Source organism: Tetrahymena thermophila (assembly GCF_000189635.1).
Source record: "Tetrahymena thermophila SB210 genomic scaffold scf_8254667, whole genome shotgun sequence".
Taxonomy (NCBI): domain Eukaryota; phylum Ciliophora; class Oligohymenophorea; order Hymenostomatida; family Tetrahymenidae; genus Tetrahymena; species Tetrahymena thermophila.
The window spans coordinates 900,977-921,474 of record NW_002476434.1 but is presented as its reverse complement, the minus strand read 5'-3'; the positions used below and the strand labels follow the sequence as shown (position 1 = coordinate 921,474).

General features: G+C 23.2%; 3 protein-coding genes across 3 annotated transcripts; all 3 read right to left on the bottom strand. All coding sequences in view use genetic code 6, as the record gives it.

Moving 5' to 3' along the window:
• Positions 1–1,044: 1,044 nt before the first annotated feature.
• TTHERM_00031710 (hypothetical protein) lies at positions 1,045–3,266 on the bottom strand (the record flags this gene model as incomplete). Its single annotated transcript, XM_971876.2, has 10 exons — positions 1,045–1,249; positions 1,308–1,397; positions 1,463–1,642; positions 1,762–1,848; positions 1,905–1,994; positions 2,050–2,139; positions 2,227–2,316; positions 2,564–2,653; positions 2,790–2,879; positions 3,037–3,266. The coding sequence occupies 10 exons, from the start codon at positions 3,264–3,266 to the stop codon at positions 1,045–1,047; spliced, it is 1,242 nt and encodes a 413-aa protein (XP_976969.2).
• A 1,690-nt stretch (positions 3,267–4,956) lies between these two features.
• Positions 4,957–7,696, bottom strand: TTHERM_00031700 (TLD protein; the record flags this gene model as incomplete). The annotated part of the gene is made up of 10 exons (XM_971875.2): positions 4,957–5,286; positions 5,336–5,497; positions 5,569–5,706; positions 5,795–5,899; positions 5,956–6,042; positions 6,096–6,246; positions 6,559–7,011; positions 7,130–7,287; positions 7,386–7,544; positions 7,625–7,696. The coding sequence occupies 10 exons, from the start codon at positions 7,694–7,696 to the stop codon at positions 4,957–4,959; spliced, it is 1,815 nt and encodes a 604-aa protein (XP_976968.2).
• A 636-nt stretch (positions 7,697–8,332) lies between these two features.
• TTHERM_00031690 (transmembrane protein, putative) lies at positions 8,333–20,160 on the bottom strand (the record flags this gene model as incomplete). Its single annotated transcript, XM_971874.2, has 23 exons — positions 8,333–8,492; positions 8,665–9,074; positions 9,137–9,301; positions 9,411–9,557; positions 9,612–10,103; positions 10,264–10,413; positions 10,465–10,867; positions 10,935–11,444; positions 11,570–12,247; positions 12,306–13,042; positions 13,111–13,622; positions 13,679–14,069; positions 14,162–14,386; positions 14,574–14,778; positions 14,838–14,976; positions 15,031–15,917; positions 16,059–16,319; positions 16,376–16,599; positions 16,660–16,861; positions 16,938–18,289; positions 18,338–18,503; positions 18,575–18,966; positions 19,105–20,160. The coding sequence occupies 23 exons, from the start codon at positions 20,158–20,160 to the stop codon at positions 8,333–8,335; spliced, it is 9,864 nt and encodes a 3,287-aa protein (XP_976967.2).
• Between the last annotated feature and the right edge of the window lie 338 nt (positions 20,161–20,498).

Genomic DNA, 20,498 nt, shown 5'->3' with positions numbered 1-20,498 from the left:
AATTAACATATGAAATATATAAATAGTAAACATATTATAAATAAATTAAATCTTCCTTATTATATATTTTATAAGATTTATAATGCCTTCAGTTAAAAAAATTGATTTATACTTCTTGATTAAAACCTCTTCAAATTTATTATAATAATTATTACCTGAAAAAATTCTTTTATATAAAATGAATACTTATTTATTGCACAAGTAATATCTGCATTTTTAGTAATATTTTAATTTTAAATTTATCAATTTTATATTTTCTTCATATTATAAAAATTTGCAAAATGTTTTGTCTTTTTCTTTATAAAAACCTCATCATAATTATTATGATAAATTACTTTAAAATAATATTGTATTAAAATACCAATACTTATTTACTTATTTATTTATTTATTTATTATTTTATTTATTTATTGAATAAATGGGTACTCTCTGTATTTAATTGAACTTTTAATTCTTATTTAATATATATTATATATATTGCTATTTTTAATAATTAGTTATTTTTTAAAATATTTCATAGTGAAAAAAATATTTAAAAAATTTTGAATTATTTTAAATTATTTACATTTAAATGATTAATAATTCAAACATAATATGTGTTTTGCTTTTTGTTAAATTAAGGCTCTTTAATTTATGAGTTTATGCTCCATATTTAAATATTTTCCAAAATATCATGAATAAGTAGAAACTTTAATAATAGATACATCATTTTTTAAATATTTATTACAATTATTTAAACATCAAATAATTAATTTTATTTTTCATTATTTATAAATTTATTTTTAAAAGTGTATAAATAAATATTAATAAATAGAACAAAGTTCAATATGTGAAAAGGATTGGACAAGAATAGAAAATTTTTATATAGAAAAGACAATTTTTATATTTAAATTTTTATTATATTATTATATATAGTAGTAATTATAGTATTAATATTTCAATAATTTACAATTTAAATATATGCTAATTTTTTATTGATTGTTTGTTAGTTAGTTAGTTAATTTGATTGTTTATTAATAAAAAATTAAAAATTGTGAATGTTTATCAATAATGCAAATCCCAAAAATTTAACTTTAAATTCATATTTGTGTGTTTGTAAGAAATCAAGTTTGGTTTAATATATTTCTCATAGGCATTAAGTATGAGAATAGCTCTTTTGTTTTCTATTGTTTTCTTTTGCAGTTTATAGCACAGGCAGTCTTTAGAATGTCTTTGGTTATTATTGTTGTTAGCATTTTATTAAAAATTTCTATTTTAATGTTAAAAATAAATGATTATTTTACTGCTTAATTTAATATAATACTTACCTATGAGATATAATTGCTGACTGAAGTAAATTAAATCCATAGCAAATTTCTATTAGTTTTTTAAAGCTTGTTAATTCTATAGGATTAGACCTATTTAAAATATAAAATAAAACACTTTAATGATGAATAAATGTGAATATTAAGTGATTCGTTACATTAAATTAACGTTTAAACTTGTTAAGAATTCAAACTTTTATAAAGAGGCTGCTAAGCATAATACTGAATAATCAGATAAGTCATTTGATCTTAGATCGATGAATAAATTTTCTAATTAAAGACTATTTTTAGTCATTTAATGTATGAGATGAACTGGAATGTTTTAAAACTATTAATTACTAGAAGTAAAAATAAAAACAATTGTTTGTTTGTTTTGAAAAAAATCCCCCCACTTTTTTGATATCTCGAAAGAATCAAAAAGAAAAATAAATTATAATTGAAAGAAATTGTAAATTACACAAATGAAAACTCGAATGTCTACAGATTATGTAGCTAGAATTATCTAAGAGTGCGTAGCTTCTCTAAATGGATAAATCGATTGTACCTAGTTTAAAGTAGAATAATTTTTAAAAATTCAATTAAGATTTGATATTTAAATACCCTAGATTTAAGGAAAGCACTTTCAATTAGGATAGGTATTGAATTGATTAAATTATTTAGAAAGCTCCTTCATCAGTAATATCGTTCTATCTATTTTTTAATTAACAATTGTTTTTTATCAAAATTAATTAAAGGTAGCAATTACTCTACGTTTACTAGAAGACTTTCTAAATTCTCCTATTTTTACAATATTTATGATATCCTGTGAGCTGATTTCTTTGTTAATTCGTTCTATCTAAACATTTTTTATTAAAATTGTTAAAAACTAGACCTGCATTTGCTTAAAGAAATTTCAAGTCAATAAATTTATAAGAATAAATACCTCAAATTAAGATTCAAGTTAACTAGCAAAGGAAGACTAGCTATGTTTAGCAGTATTTGCTTTAATCCTTTGTCTCCAATTAAATTATTTCTTTAAATAAATAGATAAATATAAATTATTTTATTATTTATGCATTATTAATTTCTAAAAGAGAAAAAAAAATTTTTTTAACTATTCATTAATAAGCTTTTTATAAATTTTCTTTTATCATTTTAAATATTGATCAGATTTTTAGAATTTTTTGATGCGTATTAACAAAAGTTTTAAAAATTTAAAAAGTGAAGTAGTTAATGTGTTTGTTTTTCAATGTATTTAATATGAATAAATTTAATATTACTCTAAGTCTAGATGTATGTTTTAGAGACATTTTTTGCTCAAGAAAATACTGGCTATGCTCTCTCCTGATAAGCTAGTTAATTAGTTATACCTAATTTACATTAAGATAACAATTTAAATACTTATTTGATACCTTTCACTCATTTTTAAAACTAATAGGGTAACATCTTAATTACTCCTTAACTTAGTTGCAAAAATTCAATTTAAATAAGCTTAATTTTATTTACTTGAGATCCAAAGAAATTGATTAAAGATTATAGATGTCCTAGCAGAAATTAGCTATGTCTTTTGCTAACTCCTTCTTTATTATGCAATACCTTTTTGATAAAATTTTGCACCATTAGTCCTTGTACTTAACATATTTATTAAGATTAAATAAAGTTAATTGAAATTTGGTTGAGGAATAACTCATTTAGACCTTTTAGGTAACTTGTTTATTTTAAAAGATTAATTGTTAGACTATGCTAAAATTACCTGGAATCTATAATAAGGTGTTCTACTTGAGCAGTTAGTCTCTTTTCATATCTGAAGAAAAGGTGTTCTAATAATTCAGAAGAGTATTTAAATCCTGACTCTGGAAATGTTTGCTTAAAGGGCCAGTACAACAATTAAATAAAATTGATATTGACACTAAATTTGTTCAACTACAGAGAATCATTTAAATCGTATAGAAAGCTAAGTAGAGTATCAAGTTTTTTATCCATTTCTATTTCAAATAAGTAGGAATTGATTTTATATATTTGATTATTTGCTATTTGGCTTAACTAGGCGTTGAAAGTGACTATGATTTTTAATTAATTAAAGGGAAGTTTTGAAATTAATTAGTTGATTAATTGAATTGTTTAATAATAAATTATAATAAAATAAATGAATAACAATTTTGCATAAGTAGTTTATCAGTATTTTAATTCTACTGTAATGTATGTCATTCTTCAGTATTACATAAAACGTGATTACGCATAATTTAATTAATTAATTACGTAATCAATATTATTGTTATATATTTTATGCTTAATTTAATTGAAATGACCTTATATCTGAGATGATTTTTATTTAAATTCAAAACTTATTTCATATTTATTTTCATAAATTAACTTATTTTCAAAAATAGATATTTATTTTTTAAAGTTGGATATATAATTTACTATTTTTATTTAATTAAATTTACAAATAATAAATTATTCTATTTTTATATATTGCAAAAAAAGGTTAGTTAGAGAACATAAATAAGAGAATAAGATTTTTAAATATTAACAAAAGCATTAGTTCAATGATAACTCATTTTACTTAACATTTTAAATCGTTTGTTTAAAAGTTAAAGAAATAATCATCAAAATGTGATAACAATATTTAAAAGTTTCTATTCTAACAATAAAATCTACTATTACCATTTCTCAAAAATTTTAATTAACATAAAAAATAGATAGAAGTTACAATCATTTTATTTGCAAATAAAACTTCTTTTTGTACCTTTTTAGCTTATTATATTTAATACATTCAAAATTTAGTTAATTAGTTATAAGAGCACCTGCTTTTTATTAGCAGATTATCTTTAAAAAGTATTCATAAAAAATATAAAGCTTAATAGCGTTTGCGCCTCTATAACTTATAACTTGACTAAATTTAAATCAGACAGTGGTCACTTTGGATAATTTTTACTATTTATGTAAAACAAAATATATTTTTAAATAAGAAATTTAATAAATTAAAAAGAATTTGAATAAAATTTCTTTTTGATAATCTATAAATTCTATTTAGGCATTTATTTTAAAATAAAAATTAGATGAAGATCATTAATATAATTTAAACTATTTTAATTTATCTTTTTTGCTAAAATAATATTAAAAGTAACATAAAATAAATTTACAGTTAATATTTTAGAATGAAAGATGTAGATTAGATTTTATTTATGAATCAAAAAGAATTGAAGCAAGATTTATTTATGATATTTCTAATCAAATTTAAATTAAGTATTTTTTGAATAGGAATAAAATTGGGAGAGATTATATTTTAAACTTTTATCATGATTTTTTAGTTAAAACAATTAGAATTTAAAGTAAAAAAATTTTTTTTATTTGATTTGATGAAGATTTTTACGATTATTTACAATTAATTTTAACAAAATTATTTTAATATTTCTAAGTAAAACTAAATTACACTAAGATATTTTCAAATAAGAATTAAAGGAAGATCATTTTATATTTAATATAAAAATATTGATTGGTTAATAAATATAAATAAAAAGGAAAGCAGCTACTTATATTTTTTTAGTTAATATATTATATAAAGTAGATAGGATAGGGTAGGATTATAAATAAATTATTTTAAAGATTTTATTTTTATTATTTAATATATTTTGTTTTGAGTAAATTATTAATTATTTTTGAAAGTTTTTCAAATATATGAAAGAGTATAAATTTCAACTTCTAATGCATCAAAAGAACAAGCATTAAAATCTTCTGGATCTGCTTCGTTTAAAGGCAGAGAGTTGTATGTTTCACTTGAAAATGTTTTTCCTTTTAAATCTGTATTTAAATATATTGCTGGGCTATCACTGCCAATTTAAAAATATGAATGATCAACAAATAGATGGTTGTTATTTAGTCCTGAGCTGTAATATGGTTTAGGATTAGGTTCAACCTAAAATACAAAACTTTCATTAGATCCATAATACAATTTTTCTTCTTTGATATTGAGCATTTTATCGCAATAAGCTCCAAATATCTAGCATTTTAAAATTATTTTTATAATTATTAAATTAAAAATGAATTACGTTATTTGCAGTTTTTATAATAAGAAGCATTGTTAAATTTTTAAATTCTTTTGCCTTTAAGTACATTTATAGTAAAGAATATCCATCTATTTAAGTTGAGTATATTTATGTTGGATTTAAAAGCTTTAGATGATTTGGAAGCCATTTCCAAATTAATTCAAACTTTTATTTAATTAAATTGTAAATTAATTTAGATCAAAAAATTATAAAAAACGCATAAAAGTGATTATTACATGATTATATTGTAAGATATATGAATGCTCTCTTACTTTAGGTCTGTAATATATTTAAGATTTTATTTATAGATTTTATTTTTACGAAGGTCTAAGCTTTACTACTGCTGTTTTTTTTAGCTTATTTTTAAATCCTACCTTTTTATTATTGTAAATAAGTAATTTAAATTTTAAAAATTAAATAAATAAATATTTAAATTTTTAAAATAAATAATTTATTAATTACTTTGAAAAATTCTCTTAGTTTTGTAGTGCTTGTGATTAAATTTGTAGGCGTTGAAGCTAAAGTTTAATTGAGTTACTCTATTGTTTAGCATTACAATAGTGATTTCTTGCAAAATAATAAATTTATTTATTATATATTATTTTATGCTAATTTAATTTTACATAATGAGTTTCTAATAATGAAAATCCAACATTATGTAATACTCTTAAGCCATCCTTAATAAATGATAACATAATTTAAAAATGAGCCTATATTTTATTTAAAATTTATTCAAAGTGTTTGATAAAATAATAAAATTTACTATTAGAGGTATTGCAGGATAGAAACCCTTAAATATTAAATTGCTAAATACTTTTGATAAACTTGTGCCTAATACCTAACTAAAATGATCACTTATTTATTTCATTCTACTACAAGCTGTAATAACTCTAGTTTGAAAGAGTGCGCAAAAACTGTATTTTAATAATAATTAATTCAACTAATTTAATATTAATTTAAATAATAATTTTTATATCATTTTTTTAGTTTGTTTTTTAAAAGCTGCTTTTTATTTAAAAGTTTGTTTCTTAATTTCAAAATTATTTTGGTTTTAATTTTGCTTAAATTCATTTTATTTTTAAAATTTATCTTAAAATTTTTTTAGAAACTAAATTTTAAGAATTCATTTTAAAAATATTTAAACTGAAAACCTTATCTTTTATCATAATTTCTAATTTGATTGTGTTAAGTTTATTTTGAATTAAATTTAATGTAAATATTTTTACTTTTCAAATGAGGAATAATCTAGAGTGAAGTGAAATTTTAGCTTTTTAGCTATATCATCTTTTATGTAATCAGATTCTAATATTGATTATGAATCTTCTAGCATAGCTTATATCATAAAGTAGACTTCTGATTCAGAAAAATTGCATAATAAGAATTGGATAACATATTTTAATAAAGGATTGAATTTTATTAAATGATTGTTTTCTTTAATTGACCATAAAATTCTTTTTAATGATAGTATTCCTTAATCATTTAGATACACTATACTCATATTTTCTTCTAGCTTAGAATATTGATCTTCGTTAGAGAATAAGGGAGTTATCATAATTTGATTGGGATCAGTATTTTCAAAGATTACATCCTTAATTATATTGTATTTAAATTCTAAGTTCTCCCAATTAAAATCATAAACTTTTTTTAAAATATCTTTGTATGAGCGAAGTGGAGTAGATCTTTTTTTTAATAAAAATTATAAAGCTATTTATCAGTTTATTATATAGAAATTTTTAAGCTATTCATAGAGTCTTTATCTCCTTTTTTCTATAAATAACAAATTAATATTTGAATTACATTCTTAATTCATATTTGAATTCTTTAAAGAAAGGATGTTCTCTGATTATGCTTGATTAAAGTTTCTTCAATATTTTTTTATTTGTGGCTTGTTAATATTAATTTTAGCTTTTCGTGTTGAATTACGCCATTTTACTATTCAGCTTTTTATAAGCAGCCTATTTTTATTTAAATTTATGTTAATATAAAGCCTTTTGTATTTTTGAGGTGAAGTAGGAGGTAACATTGAAATAAAATGATTTAACTAAAATCTTACTAAATGCCTGCTAATATATCTTCCCAGTTATTCCCTAACGCATCTTTCGTTGAATAAAATTGGTTCTTTCATAGAAAAAAAATCAAAATCTTCTGAAACATCACTTAATTCTGTAAAGCTTGCCACTAATTAAGTATTGATATTGTCATTTAATGATGTCTTTGATATAATTTAAATAGGATTAAATAATGTGAGCAAATATTGAAATTTTCTAAAATTGGTAAATAAAAAGATTTTACTAATGAATATTTTCTTTTTTTCGATTTGTCATTTGGCAATTCTTATTCACTTTTAAAGCATATTGTTCCCATTCAGCATATATTTGCTTTGATAGTGCTACAAAAATTTTTAGTCTATTAAGCTAGATATCCAAAAGACTCTTCGATTTGACTTAGGTAGATAAAGAATATTTTATATAAAAGGGTATATATATCTAAATGCCACTAAACTACTAAGAATAATCTAAATAAGATAAATCAATTGAGCCTTGAATTTTACCTTAATACTTTTATCTGTTTTTAATAGGCTTTTATTAGTTTTGTTAAAGTATTTTGGTTAACTATTGATAAATAATTAGCAAGTATTTGTTTTGATATAAATATTATAATTATTCTGAAAGTTTCTATGAGTGAAATTGGATATTAACTATGCTAATTGTTAACTTACTTAGGGATAATTGAAGCAAAGTTAAGGAAGATTGATATTATATAAATTTTTGGATAATTTTTACGAATTAATTAATCTGTCTAAAGAAATTATATACATATAATTAATCTGAATTAATAAAAGAAATTATTTGTTGGTAAATATTAAGTATTCTCCTTGAATGATAGAATTATAAATAATATGTTGAACATAAAAAATAGATTGAGATTACAAATAAATATACATTTTATTATTTTAGAGTATGATAATTTATATTATCTTATATACTATTATAATTAAAATCATTATTCCTTTTTTAGTTTTCTTTCTTCTTCTCTTTCAGCCTCCTCTAGCTCTTTTTTTCTCTTATTTATGATAGCTTTTGAATACGACCCTGTTAGCATTTTTACAACCTCAGGCGATCTCATCAAGTCAATCAGCTCCCAATAAAGTAGATTTTCCCTATTATTAAAAATAAAATTTTCAATTTATAGAAATTAGAAATAAAATTTGTGGTTATCATTGAAATTAAAATGAAGAATGAATGAGATAGTTTCTAATTCCTATTTGTATTCAAAAATTCATATGATTTCTTTAAAAAATTAAATAAGATGTAAATTAGATTATTAAATACTTAATCAAATCTCTTTCTGTTCTAGAGTATGCTATAGCATCACAGATTTTAATTAATTTATCTGAGTGCGGCTGATCTGTGAACATCAACAGTTGGATATCTCCACTAAATACAGACTTTATTAATTTACCAATCACGAGAATAACAGAAGTATAGATAGTTATAATTGATAAACCTTGCAAAACCGATGAGTATTTATCGCATAAAACATAAAATATTAATCCATTTTATCCATTCTAATCGAGACTCAACACCCAGTATCTAATATTTTCATCATATGTTTAGTCTGGATTCAACTTACACTTTAAATTTAAGTAAGCACTTTTAAAGTAAGCTATTTATTAAGAGGGAGAAAGATTTGAAAAAGTTCTTGCTTCAAACGAATCCCCATTTGTATCTAGCCTAAGTAGCTATTTATAAATTTTTAAATAAAAAATCAACTTAATATTTTAAAAGAAATAAGTTGCTTTACTGAAATGTAAAAATTAGGTAATTCCATGGCTTGAGAATTACAGTCGTCCATTACAACTAGGAGTTGAGCTACTTATTCCTAAGTCAGTGAAGTCGATTTATCATATATGTTTTAAGTATTGATTGGATATAAGAAAGTATTATCCTAAGAAGATAAACTAGTAACCTTTTTATACAAAGAGGAAATTATAATAAATGTGAGAAGTTTGGAGGAAAAATAAAAAATGAGCAATTAAATGTAAAAGAAAATGATAATATTTCATGAAGCAATTTACATTTCTTTGTATATTATATCTAACTGAAAACTGAATTTAAATATTAGTTCTGCCTTATATTTGATTCTCTAGTGTTTATTATATTTCAGTAATAGAAGGTACTGATAACTACCAATTTACATCACTAGAACTATACAAACTAAATTACTGTTAAAATTTTATAGAAATTTAATAAAATTTAATTATTTTCCAAAATTTTACTTAGAATTGACTAGGTGACGCTTATGAAATAGCTGTTATATTTTAATAAATATCCATATTCGTACTACTACTTGCAACGCTTTTCAAATTTCCAATATTCCCATTTTAATAGAATTAGTAATAATTTCCTGATTAGCCATTAATCTGCAAACCCATCTCAAAGCTCGCGTTTGTAATGTTATTCAATTAGGTTGAAGGATTCAAACTAGAAAATAAAATCATTGGTCCAAATAAGAGCAATAGGATAGCAAGAAGGAAAACCCAACCCATAAAGAATTTCATAATCCAATTTTAAGGCATCCCAACAGGTTTCTTCTTATTGTCGTTTGCATCAACCTTAGCACAAAAAAGATAAAAGTGGATATCTTCAATCTTAAACCATTAGAACAAATCTAGTGTTGTTGCTGTGAATGTCCAATCCATAACTACTTTGAGTTCTTAAATGAAAGGAATAGCTCTAAAAGATTTTGCACATATTCCTGTCAATATATTCTAATATTTTAAATAAATTAGTAAACTCGTTAGAGCATTTAGCATAATAATAATTAATTTACTATGCTAAAAATAAATAATGTAGCTAAAGCTGTATGTAAATAACAAATTAACTAAAATCTTTTCAAATAAATGTAAAATAGTAGTAAATAAATCATACCTTTTTAGTCAAAATTGTATTCCTGATCTTAAATTAGTTGTATCCGATTTTAATCTAAAAGCATGACAAGACTAAATATATTCCAAAGAAGAAATAAAGTCCTCCTAAATATCCATTAGTTTGATAGTGTGTCCAATCAATTGAACCAGACTTTACAATATATTGAATTAAATTAAAAATTTATATTGAATAAAAATATACTATTGTCTTGAAAAATGGCTAAGGTATGAAGAAGAATATGAAATAAGTAAACAGGACCACTATCATAAAGAGCTAGATGTATTTCATTAAAATTTAAGAAAATTTGAACTATTTGCCCTTTTCTTTTTTCTTATCTTCTTCGGACTAGTCTTAATTGCCTTTTTAACCTTTTTTTAGATCTTATAATTATTTCTAATCTCTTATATTGCTACTTTAAAGATCTTTTTAGAACTATTCTTCTTCTTTTTTGAGTCTTTCTAATTCAGTTATTTCTTTTTGAAGTGCCTTTAGATTTTTTAAGTTCTTGCTATATGCAAGACCTTGACTCCTTGCTTTTACTATTAATTTGATTCTTTCTACCTCCTTGTCTTTGACTTCTTCAGAAGTGTAAAGAGTGATATACCTATTCAATTTAAAATTAAATATTTTTTGTCAAAAAAATTAATTTATATTTAATAATATAAACTTACCTTTCCCAAACCATGAATACAATTTAGATAATCATAAAGATAACCATTGAACCTGAAAACTAGTTGTACTTAAGAGAACTTGACAAATCTTATTGACCATTTTGCATTTCGTTGTAGAATAAGAAAATATAAATAAGAAGAATAACTTATATTAGTGCTATAGAAGGATACAAATCAACTCCAGATTTTTTAGTGTACTTAGAAAATAATCTGAAGAAAAAGTTAGTTTTAACTTCAGGGTCTATTAAATCAGGCTTTTCACTAATTTCCTCTTCTAATTGTTTGTAAAATCCTTCTTAAGTAAATTCTGATTCAATACTATTAATACTAAAATCTGATTCGCTTGTATTACTTTAATCCGTCCTAATCATAGATTCTTTTATATAATCCTTTTATTACGGAGTTTCTTTACTTTACTATGACTTAATGTTTTCTTCTTATATTTTTTTTAGATCTTCTTACTCAATCAATCTACTTTCATCCTTCTCTCCTTACTCAAAATTATCAACCCTTAATAAATATAAAAATAATTTAATTATTTTTAAATAATATCTAAAAATAATCATCATCAATTAGTCAGTTTATTTTATTATAAATTTAATTAAAAAAATAAAATAAATATTTTAATTAGTTACTAAACTTATAATAAAGATTCTGGTAAAGATTTCTATAGGAGTACAAAATTAGAGCTTTTTCTGCTTTCTGCCTCAGCATCCTGTAGGTCAGTGTCATACTCTAAATTGCTATCTTCCTCATTAATTTCAAAAAAATCATCATTTAAATCTTTACGCTAGATCTTAGGTTAAATTTCAGTTTTAATAAATTTATTAACTTTCAGTCTAACGTAGCTCATATGAGTATTTTCTTCTTAATTAATCATTTTTTTATCTAAGCCCATTCTTCTGATTAAATTTAGCTGGATGTATATTAAGAAGTAAAGAAATCCTTCAAAGAAAAGTGAATCGTTGCTATCGAAGAATACTGTTATATTATAGTCTGATGGAGAACTTTAATCGCTTTATTAAATGAGTCCAGAAAGACTGTTCACAAATTTAAAGATTATCAATATAGATATATAAAAGAAGGATATCTCCCAAATAAGCATTTCTCCAATTTTTTCCTCCACCATAAAGTAAAGAAAAACAAACAAAGGGAAAAACATGCTTGTAAGGCCATTATTTTTGAAATAGTAAAAAATGAAGAAAATGTAACATATGTAGCTCCATCCAGATATCAGAATTTACCCTAAATATTTAAGGATACAAGTAATGTAGGTATCTCTGCCTTTATTTTTTTCTTTAAACCATCTTTCTCTAAATAAATAAATAAATGAATGAAGTTATTTAAATAAAATTAAATCAAAGAATTTACTCATCCAAATTAAAAAATTTGAATCTTTAATTTGAATCAAACAGCAAAACTCTATCATAGTTAGAGTAGATTTCAGATTCTTTTCTGAACAGCTCTATCTCATTAGGTTTCATCGAATTATTTCGCTTTAAGAATTAGAAATCACTTAGAATATCTGGATTAGCTGATGCAGCCCTTTGAAGGTTTCTTTTGAGCTTATCAGGATTAAATTCATCTATGCTTTGAGTTCTAATTTTAAGGAAAATATTGGCATAGAGATTATCAAGGAAATCTAAAATAGCTTAAATTGCAACCAGATCTCCAGTCAAATACTCTATTAAATTAATTTTAATGCATTCAAGCAAGTAAGGATTATTCTTAATAACAAAATCTAACATTCCAAGCTCATCTTAAAAAATAAATTCATTTCTCATCCCTTTAAAGAGAGTGGCAAATTTTCTTAAATATCTTTTGAATTATGGAATAGATTTTTTTTCTTTTTCTCTTTCCAACTCTTCTGGTGTAAAAAATGTATCTAAATTTGATTGGCTTTCTTCTTTTTTCTTTGCAGCTTCAATTTATTTGGCTTTAACAACTTATTCATTTAGATTTAAAGAGCTTGTTGATCTCTTTTCGTCAGGTTCATACATAGTAGAGTTGATTTTCCCATTTGGCTTATTTGATTTCATATCAATAGTAGCATGCCAATTATCAAGTTGATTTTAAACTTCCTAGACATTTCTAATCAATTCTTTATTCTGTTATAAAAATTTTAAAAGTTCAAAAATAGAAATTTATTAAAAAAATCTAAATAAAATTTGTTTACCTCTTAAAGTCTCTTTTCTATTTTCTTAAGCTTTTCGTTATTAAATTAATAAGCTATGCACTTACGTCTTAGCCTTTGTTTAACTTAATTAGTTAGCTAGTAAGTTTTTAGGAATTCTTTGAAGTCTTTCGATAGCATAATGTCAAACACAAGCTAAATAAAGAATAAGATAAACACTTTTTCAGAAATATGGAAGGATATAACTTCTTGCTTAAGGAGCTATCTAAAATAACTCAAGTTAGTATCATCTGTATTTATAAAATTATCAATTTAAGGTACTTTTAACACAGTATACACTACTAATAAAAGGAACACAAAGATTCTTAGTATTTTGAAAAATAGAAGAATTGAAGGTATTTTTTCTGACATTATATCTTTGTTAGATTTGAACTCATAATAAAAGAAATAAGACAAGCAAACAGTAGTTATCAACAAATTGAAAATTTCGTAGCTGAAGCAAGATAATATAATACAAATTATTATTACAATCAAATGAAAATTGATAAGCAGTCCTAAATTTTAAAAAATAATAATTAAAAAATTTTTTAATTATAAAAATGAATATAACCTTCGTAAACTGTAGTGATAAAAGAAATGTAAGATGATTTCCATGCTCTAAAATTAATCCATACTTTTTAAGATATGAGAGAAGAAAGAGATCTTCTATCTCTTATCCTTTGCATGATAAATTTGCATATGAAAACGAAGTACATAAAATAGATCTCTATCAAGAATATGATTAATGCATTTAAGAGTAGTGCTACGTTATCTGAGTTATCAAAAGCAAGATAAGATTAAATTTATGTATCAGATAAAATATTATCAATCACAGACATATTTTTTAAATTCCAAAGATAGGAAGGAATTGGAATAAGAGATGTCTTTAGATTTATGTTTAAAAGTAAAAATATGTATTGCAGCAATAAGACAAAAATTGTCCATCTATTAAGTGCTCTAATCTTTAATATTTTATTTAAATGAAATAATTACTTTATTCAATCATAACAAAACAAATTAAAAGTTTAGAAAAATAAAAAAACAATTAAATTACAGTTGAAGATTTTGGAGTTCTGACCCAAAAGTAAGCAGCAAGAATAAGATAAATCCAGCTAAATGCATTTTACTTCGAGTTAGAGTCAAACAAAAGAATTAAAACATAAATTCTTTGGATGATAAAAAGAGTTGAGTAAAATATTCTCATTTCAATGAAGTTTTTCTTAGATTTAAAATAATAAGCTATATTGATATATTCTGCATATTCTATTATTGTTTCTTCCTGTTTTTATAATTTAATAAGTTTTTAAAAATAATTTTTTTTCTTTATTTAAAATGGAGGTTCAATTTTTTAAAAAATTAACTAATTCATGCAATTAAATTTCTTTTCATAAATTAAATTAAATAAAAAACTAAACTTTATTGAATTATAATTAAAAATTAAAAAGTCATTTTTAAATTCAATTTACTGAAAAAGATTTATTGTTGATGCTGTAAGTTTCTTTAAAAGGATCTTTCTATTCTTTATTTTGTTAAGTGATAGCATATTTAAATAAATTTTCAGACTCAGCTCCTTGAGTGTAAAAGTGTATTTTATTTATTTCAGCCATTCTTTCTTTAAATTCGCTTTCATTCAAATCAATTTCAAAATCTTATGCAAATATTTCTAAGCTCCTATAAACAATTCAAAGAATATTAGATTTTAAATAAATATAAATCAATTAATTAATTACATTCTAGCAACTTTATTACTTCTTACCAACTTTTTATCTATAAAATTTGCCTATTCTTCTTCGATTTCTTCTGAAATCTCTTCAAGCTCTTTCTTGTTACCCAAATATTATGAAACAACTTTCTTCAAACTGATATCATCTAGTTAAATTTATTAAATATTTAGCTTATGATAGATAAAAATATAAGAGTTACCTTTACTTGAAGGAGTGTATTCTGACTAATCTTTTACCTCTTCCTATTCCTGCTAATTATCTGCATTTTACTCTAAAAGTTTATCAGTTTCAACCTATACTGCATTTTATTAATTATCTTAGTCATTTGTTTCTCTTTAAATTTCATTTTCCTTTTCAAAAATTATGGACTGTAGGTAGCGTAAACATTTAAGATCAAGCACATTTAACCAGAAAAGAAGTACATAAAAATAAATATTTCTCCAAGTATTTTCTATATCATCAATCACTGTAATTTAAGTTCCAAAAATAAACATACCCCATTGGATCCAATAGCATATTTATGTACCAACGTTTGTTAAAGCAAAGGAAGTTAGAAGGAATTAAGAGAAATAGGTTATCATTAAAAATATCATGCTTCCATAAAATGAATAATTCCAAACTTTTTCTTTCTCTCTAATTTTTATTTCTAAGCTAATTAAACTGATACGATTTATCTTTTTGACAAATTCTTCATCAAGCTGGTCTTCTTCGCTTTATTTTTAGGTAAAACTTCTATTTTATTTTTAAATATATTCATTGCTTTCTTTCAAATCTTCTTTTTATTACTGAATTGGTGTTCCTTCTGCTTATTATTTGTCATTTAAAATGTTATCTGGAGCTTTGTTAATCCTCAAGTATTTTTCTTAAAACAAAAGCATCTTTTCAGATATTATCTCAAAAAATCTATTGGCTTCAATGTAATTCAAAATGTGAGAATGAGTTTTAAAGTAAAAGAATAAATATATTGCTAAAAAGTAGAGCATGCTAAGAGAAATCTTGAAGTATATGCAAAAGATGATAACCAAAAAGCACAAAACATCTGTAAATAGCAATGAAATCCATTTAGCTGGTATTGTCATCCACTTACTATTTTTTATTTTAATTCATTTTTAAATAAATTATTTTAAAAATTTATAAAACAAAAAATAAATTAATTTTATTCATTAAATTTAATAAAACAACCATTAATTGTAAATTTTTTAATTTGTGTCAATGTTAAAATTTTACTATTTTAAAAGAATATCAACTTGAACATAGTCTTAGTACATTTTAAGTGTTTCAAGAGCTTTTTGCTTTTCTATTCTACTCTCGATTATTTCTCCATCATCAAACATTGAACTTGCAATTGAAATATCACTGTTTTTTCTACTGCTGGCAGCTCCTCCATATGATGAAACGCTATTTTCTCTGATTCTATCTTAGGCACCTTAATTTGCTATTCTTTTTCGTTCTAATTCTCTACTAAATTTGTATCCTTCTGAAATTAACCTATAATGTATTATGTTGAGTGATTATGTACTTTCCAATTTAAATTAAATAATTACCTAAAATAATCAAGACAAAGTACTGCAAAAAATATATTAATTATTCCAGGTAAAAATTTCATTCTAAGGTTATCATCAGGATTGTCTGAGTAAAAACCATAAACACTTCTATTACGTTAAAATGTTTTAAACCAGCTATTGTTTTCATTAATTATTTCATCACTGACAAACTAGACAGAAGTTAATTAGAGGAAATATCTGGTAAATGAGACAATGATGAGATTCTTTAAATAATTATATTATCAAATATTAAGTGAATTATTTTTATATAAATAAAATCTTACCAAAGTGAAGAAATACCATGTTCTTTAGAAAACAACATAGTTTAGCTTTTTGTTAGCATTTTTCTTAACAAAATAGATGACTAGCAATAAAATGTAAACAAGTAGATAAGTGTTTATAAAAGAAAAATCAACAAGAATTAAAACTCCAGATATTACGATGAAAGACACCCAGATTAAAATAGAGTAAAAAACTATATAAAATCTATATATTTTTATTTTAAAAATATTGTCAAAACCGCTTAAAAATTTTTGTTTTTAAATAAAGAAAATAAATTTACGATGAAACGTATGAGATGAAATTAGGGAAAACCTTTTTAATTAAGGCCTTTTTAGCAAAAATTTCTGTAATTTTATGTGAGTATTTCATATAAATCTTTGATTTGTAAGAGTCATACTATAAGATAATGAAATAGAATAAAATCCAAACTATAGATTCATCTGCAGGGTCTTAGTGTGATAAACCAAGATGAATGGGGAAATTATATGGCTGGCTTATTCCGATGAAATTGAAGAGACTATAGCAAAAACTGTCTTCAGCAAATTAATCCTAGAATATCAAGAAATAGATATATCTCGCTATCAAATATATTTCTACATATATTACCATTAGAATCCAGTAGCGTCTTCCAAAAGTAACTTATTTAAATTTTTTGGATCTTGGAATAACAGTTTAACTTCCTCGACCAGCTTTTGTTAAATTAAAATCAGAAGCATCAACATTATCTGATTTAAGTTTATTTGTTCTATCTGAATCTAGTATGTTGAAAGGATTTTATAAGGTTTCAGCTTAATTGACATTTTGAGGAGTTACATCAAAAGTTCTTATTCCTCTGGGAGTTGGCATTACTTATTCACCACTTTGAGACCTTCTATCGGAAGTACCTTTTTTAGAATCGCTCTTCTTTTATCTAGGGATTTGAATGGTAGTATTCATATTTGAAAAGAATATTAAAAATAATCCAACCAAAATCACATGAGCTAAATTAATAGCCTAAAAGCTAATCCAGTATATCATAAATAAGGCAAGTAAATAAGAATACTTCAAAATAAATGCTTATAATATAACAAAATAGCTTATTTCTTTATTTTTTTGCTTTTTCTTTTTAATTTAAGACTTAGTACGTTTTATGTATTTAGTGCCAAATTTAACTCCTGTTTTTTTCTTTTCTTTTTCTTTCTTTTTTTGCTTGAAAGACTACAAAGCCTATTAGCAATAGAAGAAGTATAAGAACAAACCTGAATTCAATATAATAACTTCAAGCCATGGAGTGTAACAAGTTTAAAATCCTAATTATGAATTAGCCCAAGATGGAATAAATGGATTGTTAGATATATTAGAGAAAACTGTGAAGACATAGATAAGAACTAATGATGGAATAGCAAAAACAAAGCTAGTAACTATAGTAAATCTATGATTTATGGTAAAGCCAGTAAGGAGGACCCAAGTCATCAGCCCGAGAGAGTAATAAGTGAAATATCTTTAAACCAAAAATATACAAACAATTTAAAGTATTCTCAACATAAATGTATCACTTTTAAAATTACGTTTGAATTTCAATAGTTTTAGCATGATTTTATTTCCTAAAGTTTTCATTTTCTTAACTGCTTTTTCGGTTTTTGAAGAATTCTCCTTTAAAAAAAATTAATTTTAATATTTATATTTTATTTTTTATTTTACCTCTTTTAACTAAGAATCTTTTTGATGCTGTTCAATTGTAGGCTCTTATTGAATATTTTATTCTTGCTGCAACAGTTATTATTCAAGTTAATTTTCTGGTTATACTTGAATTTCCTATCCATCAAAAGCAACCTATTATTATTGACTATTAGAGAAATTTTTAATCCTAAAATTTAATTTATTTTATTTATTTATTTAGTTATATATATGATTTAAAAAAAAAAAAACTTATTTTACGGTTATAAGCTGATTCCTCTCTCTTATCTAATTTAGATAGATTCAACTCTTTTGCTTTAATTCCTAATATCTTATTATTATTACAGTTGTTATGCTGTATCATCTTCTTCATCACTGCTGCTATCGCTATCACTACTACTTGATTGAGCAGGATCTACATCATTTGATTTTAGCTAGTTGCTATTGACTTCGTTGTCTGATGAGAGTATAACGATTTCATTGCTTGAAGAATGCTCATATGATAACTCAGGGAGATTACCACCATACTTTTTCTAGTATTCTTCACTAATTTCCCTAACTTTTAATACTAGCCTTTCAAATTTAATCAAGTTGGCACAAAGCACAGTAATAATCAAAAGACACCACATGGAAATAAAGTAGAGAGGTGTATACTATTTTATAAAATTATAATTAATTTTAGTTTGCTATTTCACTTTTTTTTAGAATTAGGAGTAAGCTCTAATAAAAGAATATTAATTTATAAAATTGATTTCAAATGTAAATCAGCAAATAAATATAAACCAATTTACTGTAAGCTCATCCTTAAAATCGGAAATGTAATTTAAACCAAAGAGTTCAAATGACCATTCTTGACCTTAGATGCTATCTCTAAAGGATTTAGTGCTGCAAAGAAACTATAACATTAATACGCCTAAGCATATTAACTTTATTAAGTGCTTTATATACTCATCTAAAAAATTCTTAATTTTCGATGAGAAAAAGAGTGAAGATAAGCTCAAGAAAAATATGAAATAGAAGATATATGCTTGTAAAGTGACATTAAAAGATTGCACAGCTACTAAGCAAGTCCATACAAGAGTCTTACAGAAGTTAATTAAATTGTTTCTCTTTTTGTGAAGTTTAATATCTTAGAATTTTAAAGATTTTCTAGGAACACGAAAAATAAAAACAATTATGCAATTAATTAAGACTAACGAAGTAGGTAAAAACATTTTGAGAATGTTACTCCAGTTTTAGCCTCCTTTATCTACTATATAAATTTCTAAATCATACATTATATTATAAGAAGCTTTAAAAGGCATTTCATTATGCACATTGTAATATGTTATCATAAATAACTTGAAAATTAAAACAGAAGCTGTAGCGAATGTTCCAATTATCCAAAGATAGATTCTAAAATCCAATAGCTACACTTTTTCTTCATTCAATAAGGATATTTCGTTATCATTTTTATTATCAGTTTATGGCATTTGTGGACTAACATAAAAACTTTCAAGAGTAAAAATAATCAATAGTCCAGCGAAAAGAATGTAAAAAGCTGTGAAATATGACTTTAAGAAAATGGCATACAATCCAAACATGCAAAGCGGAATTAAGAAGCAAATAATTCCACGTAAAATAGACTACTTTAGCTCCTTTCTTTTTTATAATTGCTCTTCAGTAAGGAAGCTTTAATTTTATTGGTTTTCACCATCAATTATCTGATTCCTATTACTCTACTATCTAGCATAAGTACCTATCCTGCGACTCTACCTAATAATATTTTCCTAATTCAAATTTCCTTGATCATCTTCTCTCTGTTACTGATTGTTTCGATTATTGTTAGAATAATCGGGAATTATCATTTTATTTGTTAAATTTTAGCTTGCCTATCTTTACTTAAGTCTATATTAGTAATTGATTTAATGATAATTTTTAAAGATATATTGATATTTTTTTCTTTACTTTTTAATATATAAGATCAGCTTAATAAACAAATCATCAAAAACATATAAAAATTGTACATCGGGTTAATTAATATTGCTGATTTTAAACACTATAAAAGCTGAGCAAATGTTTGATTAAAGATAGTATTCAAAATCATAAATTATCTCTTTTCAACAAAGATAAATTTAAGGATTAAAATATTTAATCTAGCTTATCTTGAATTTTTTGAAAATAAAAATATATTCAAGAGTAAAAA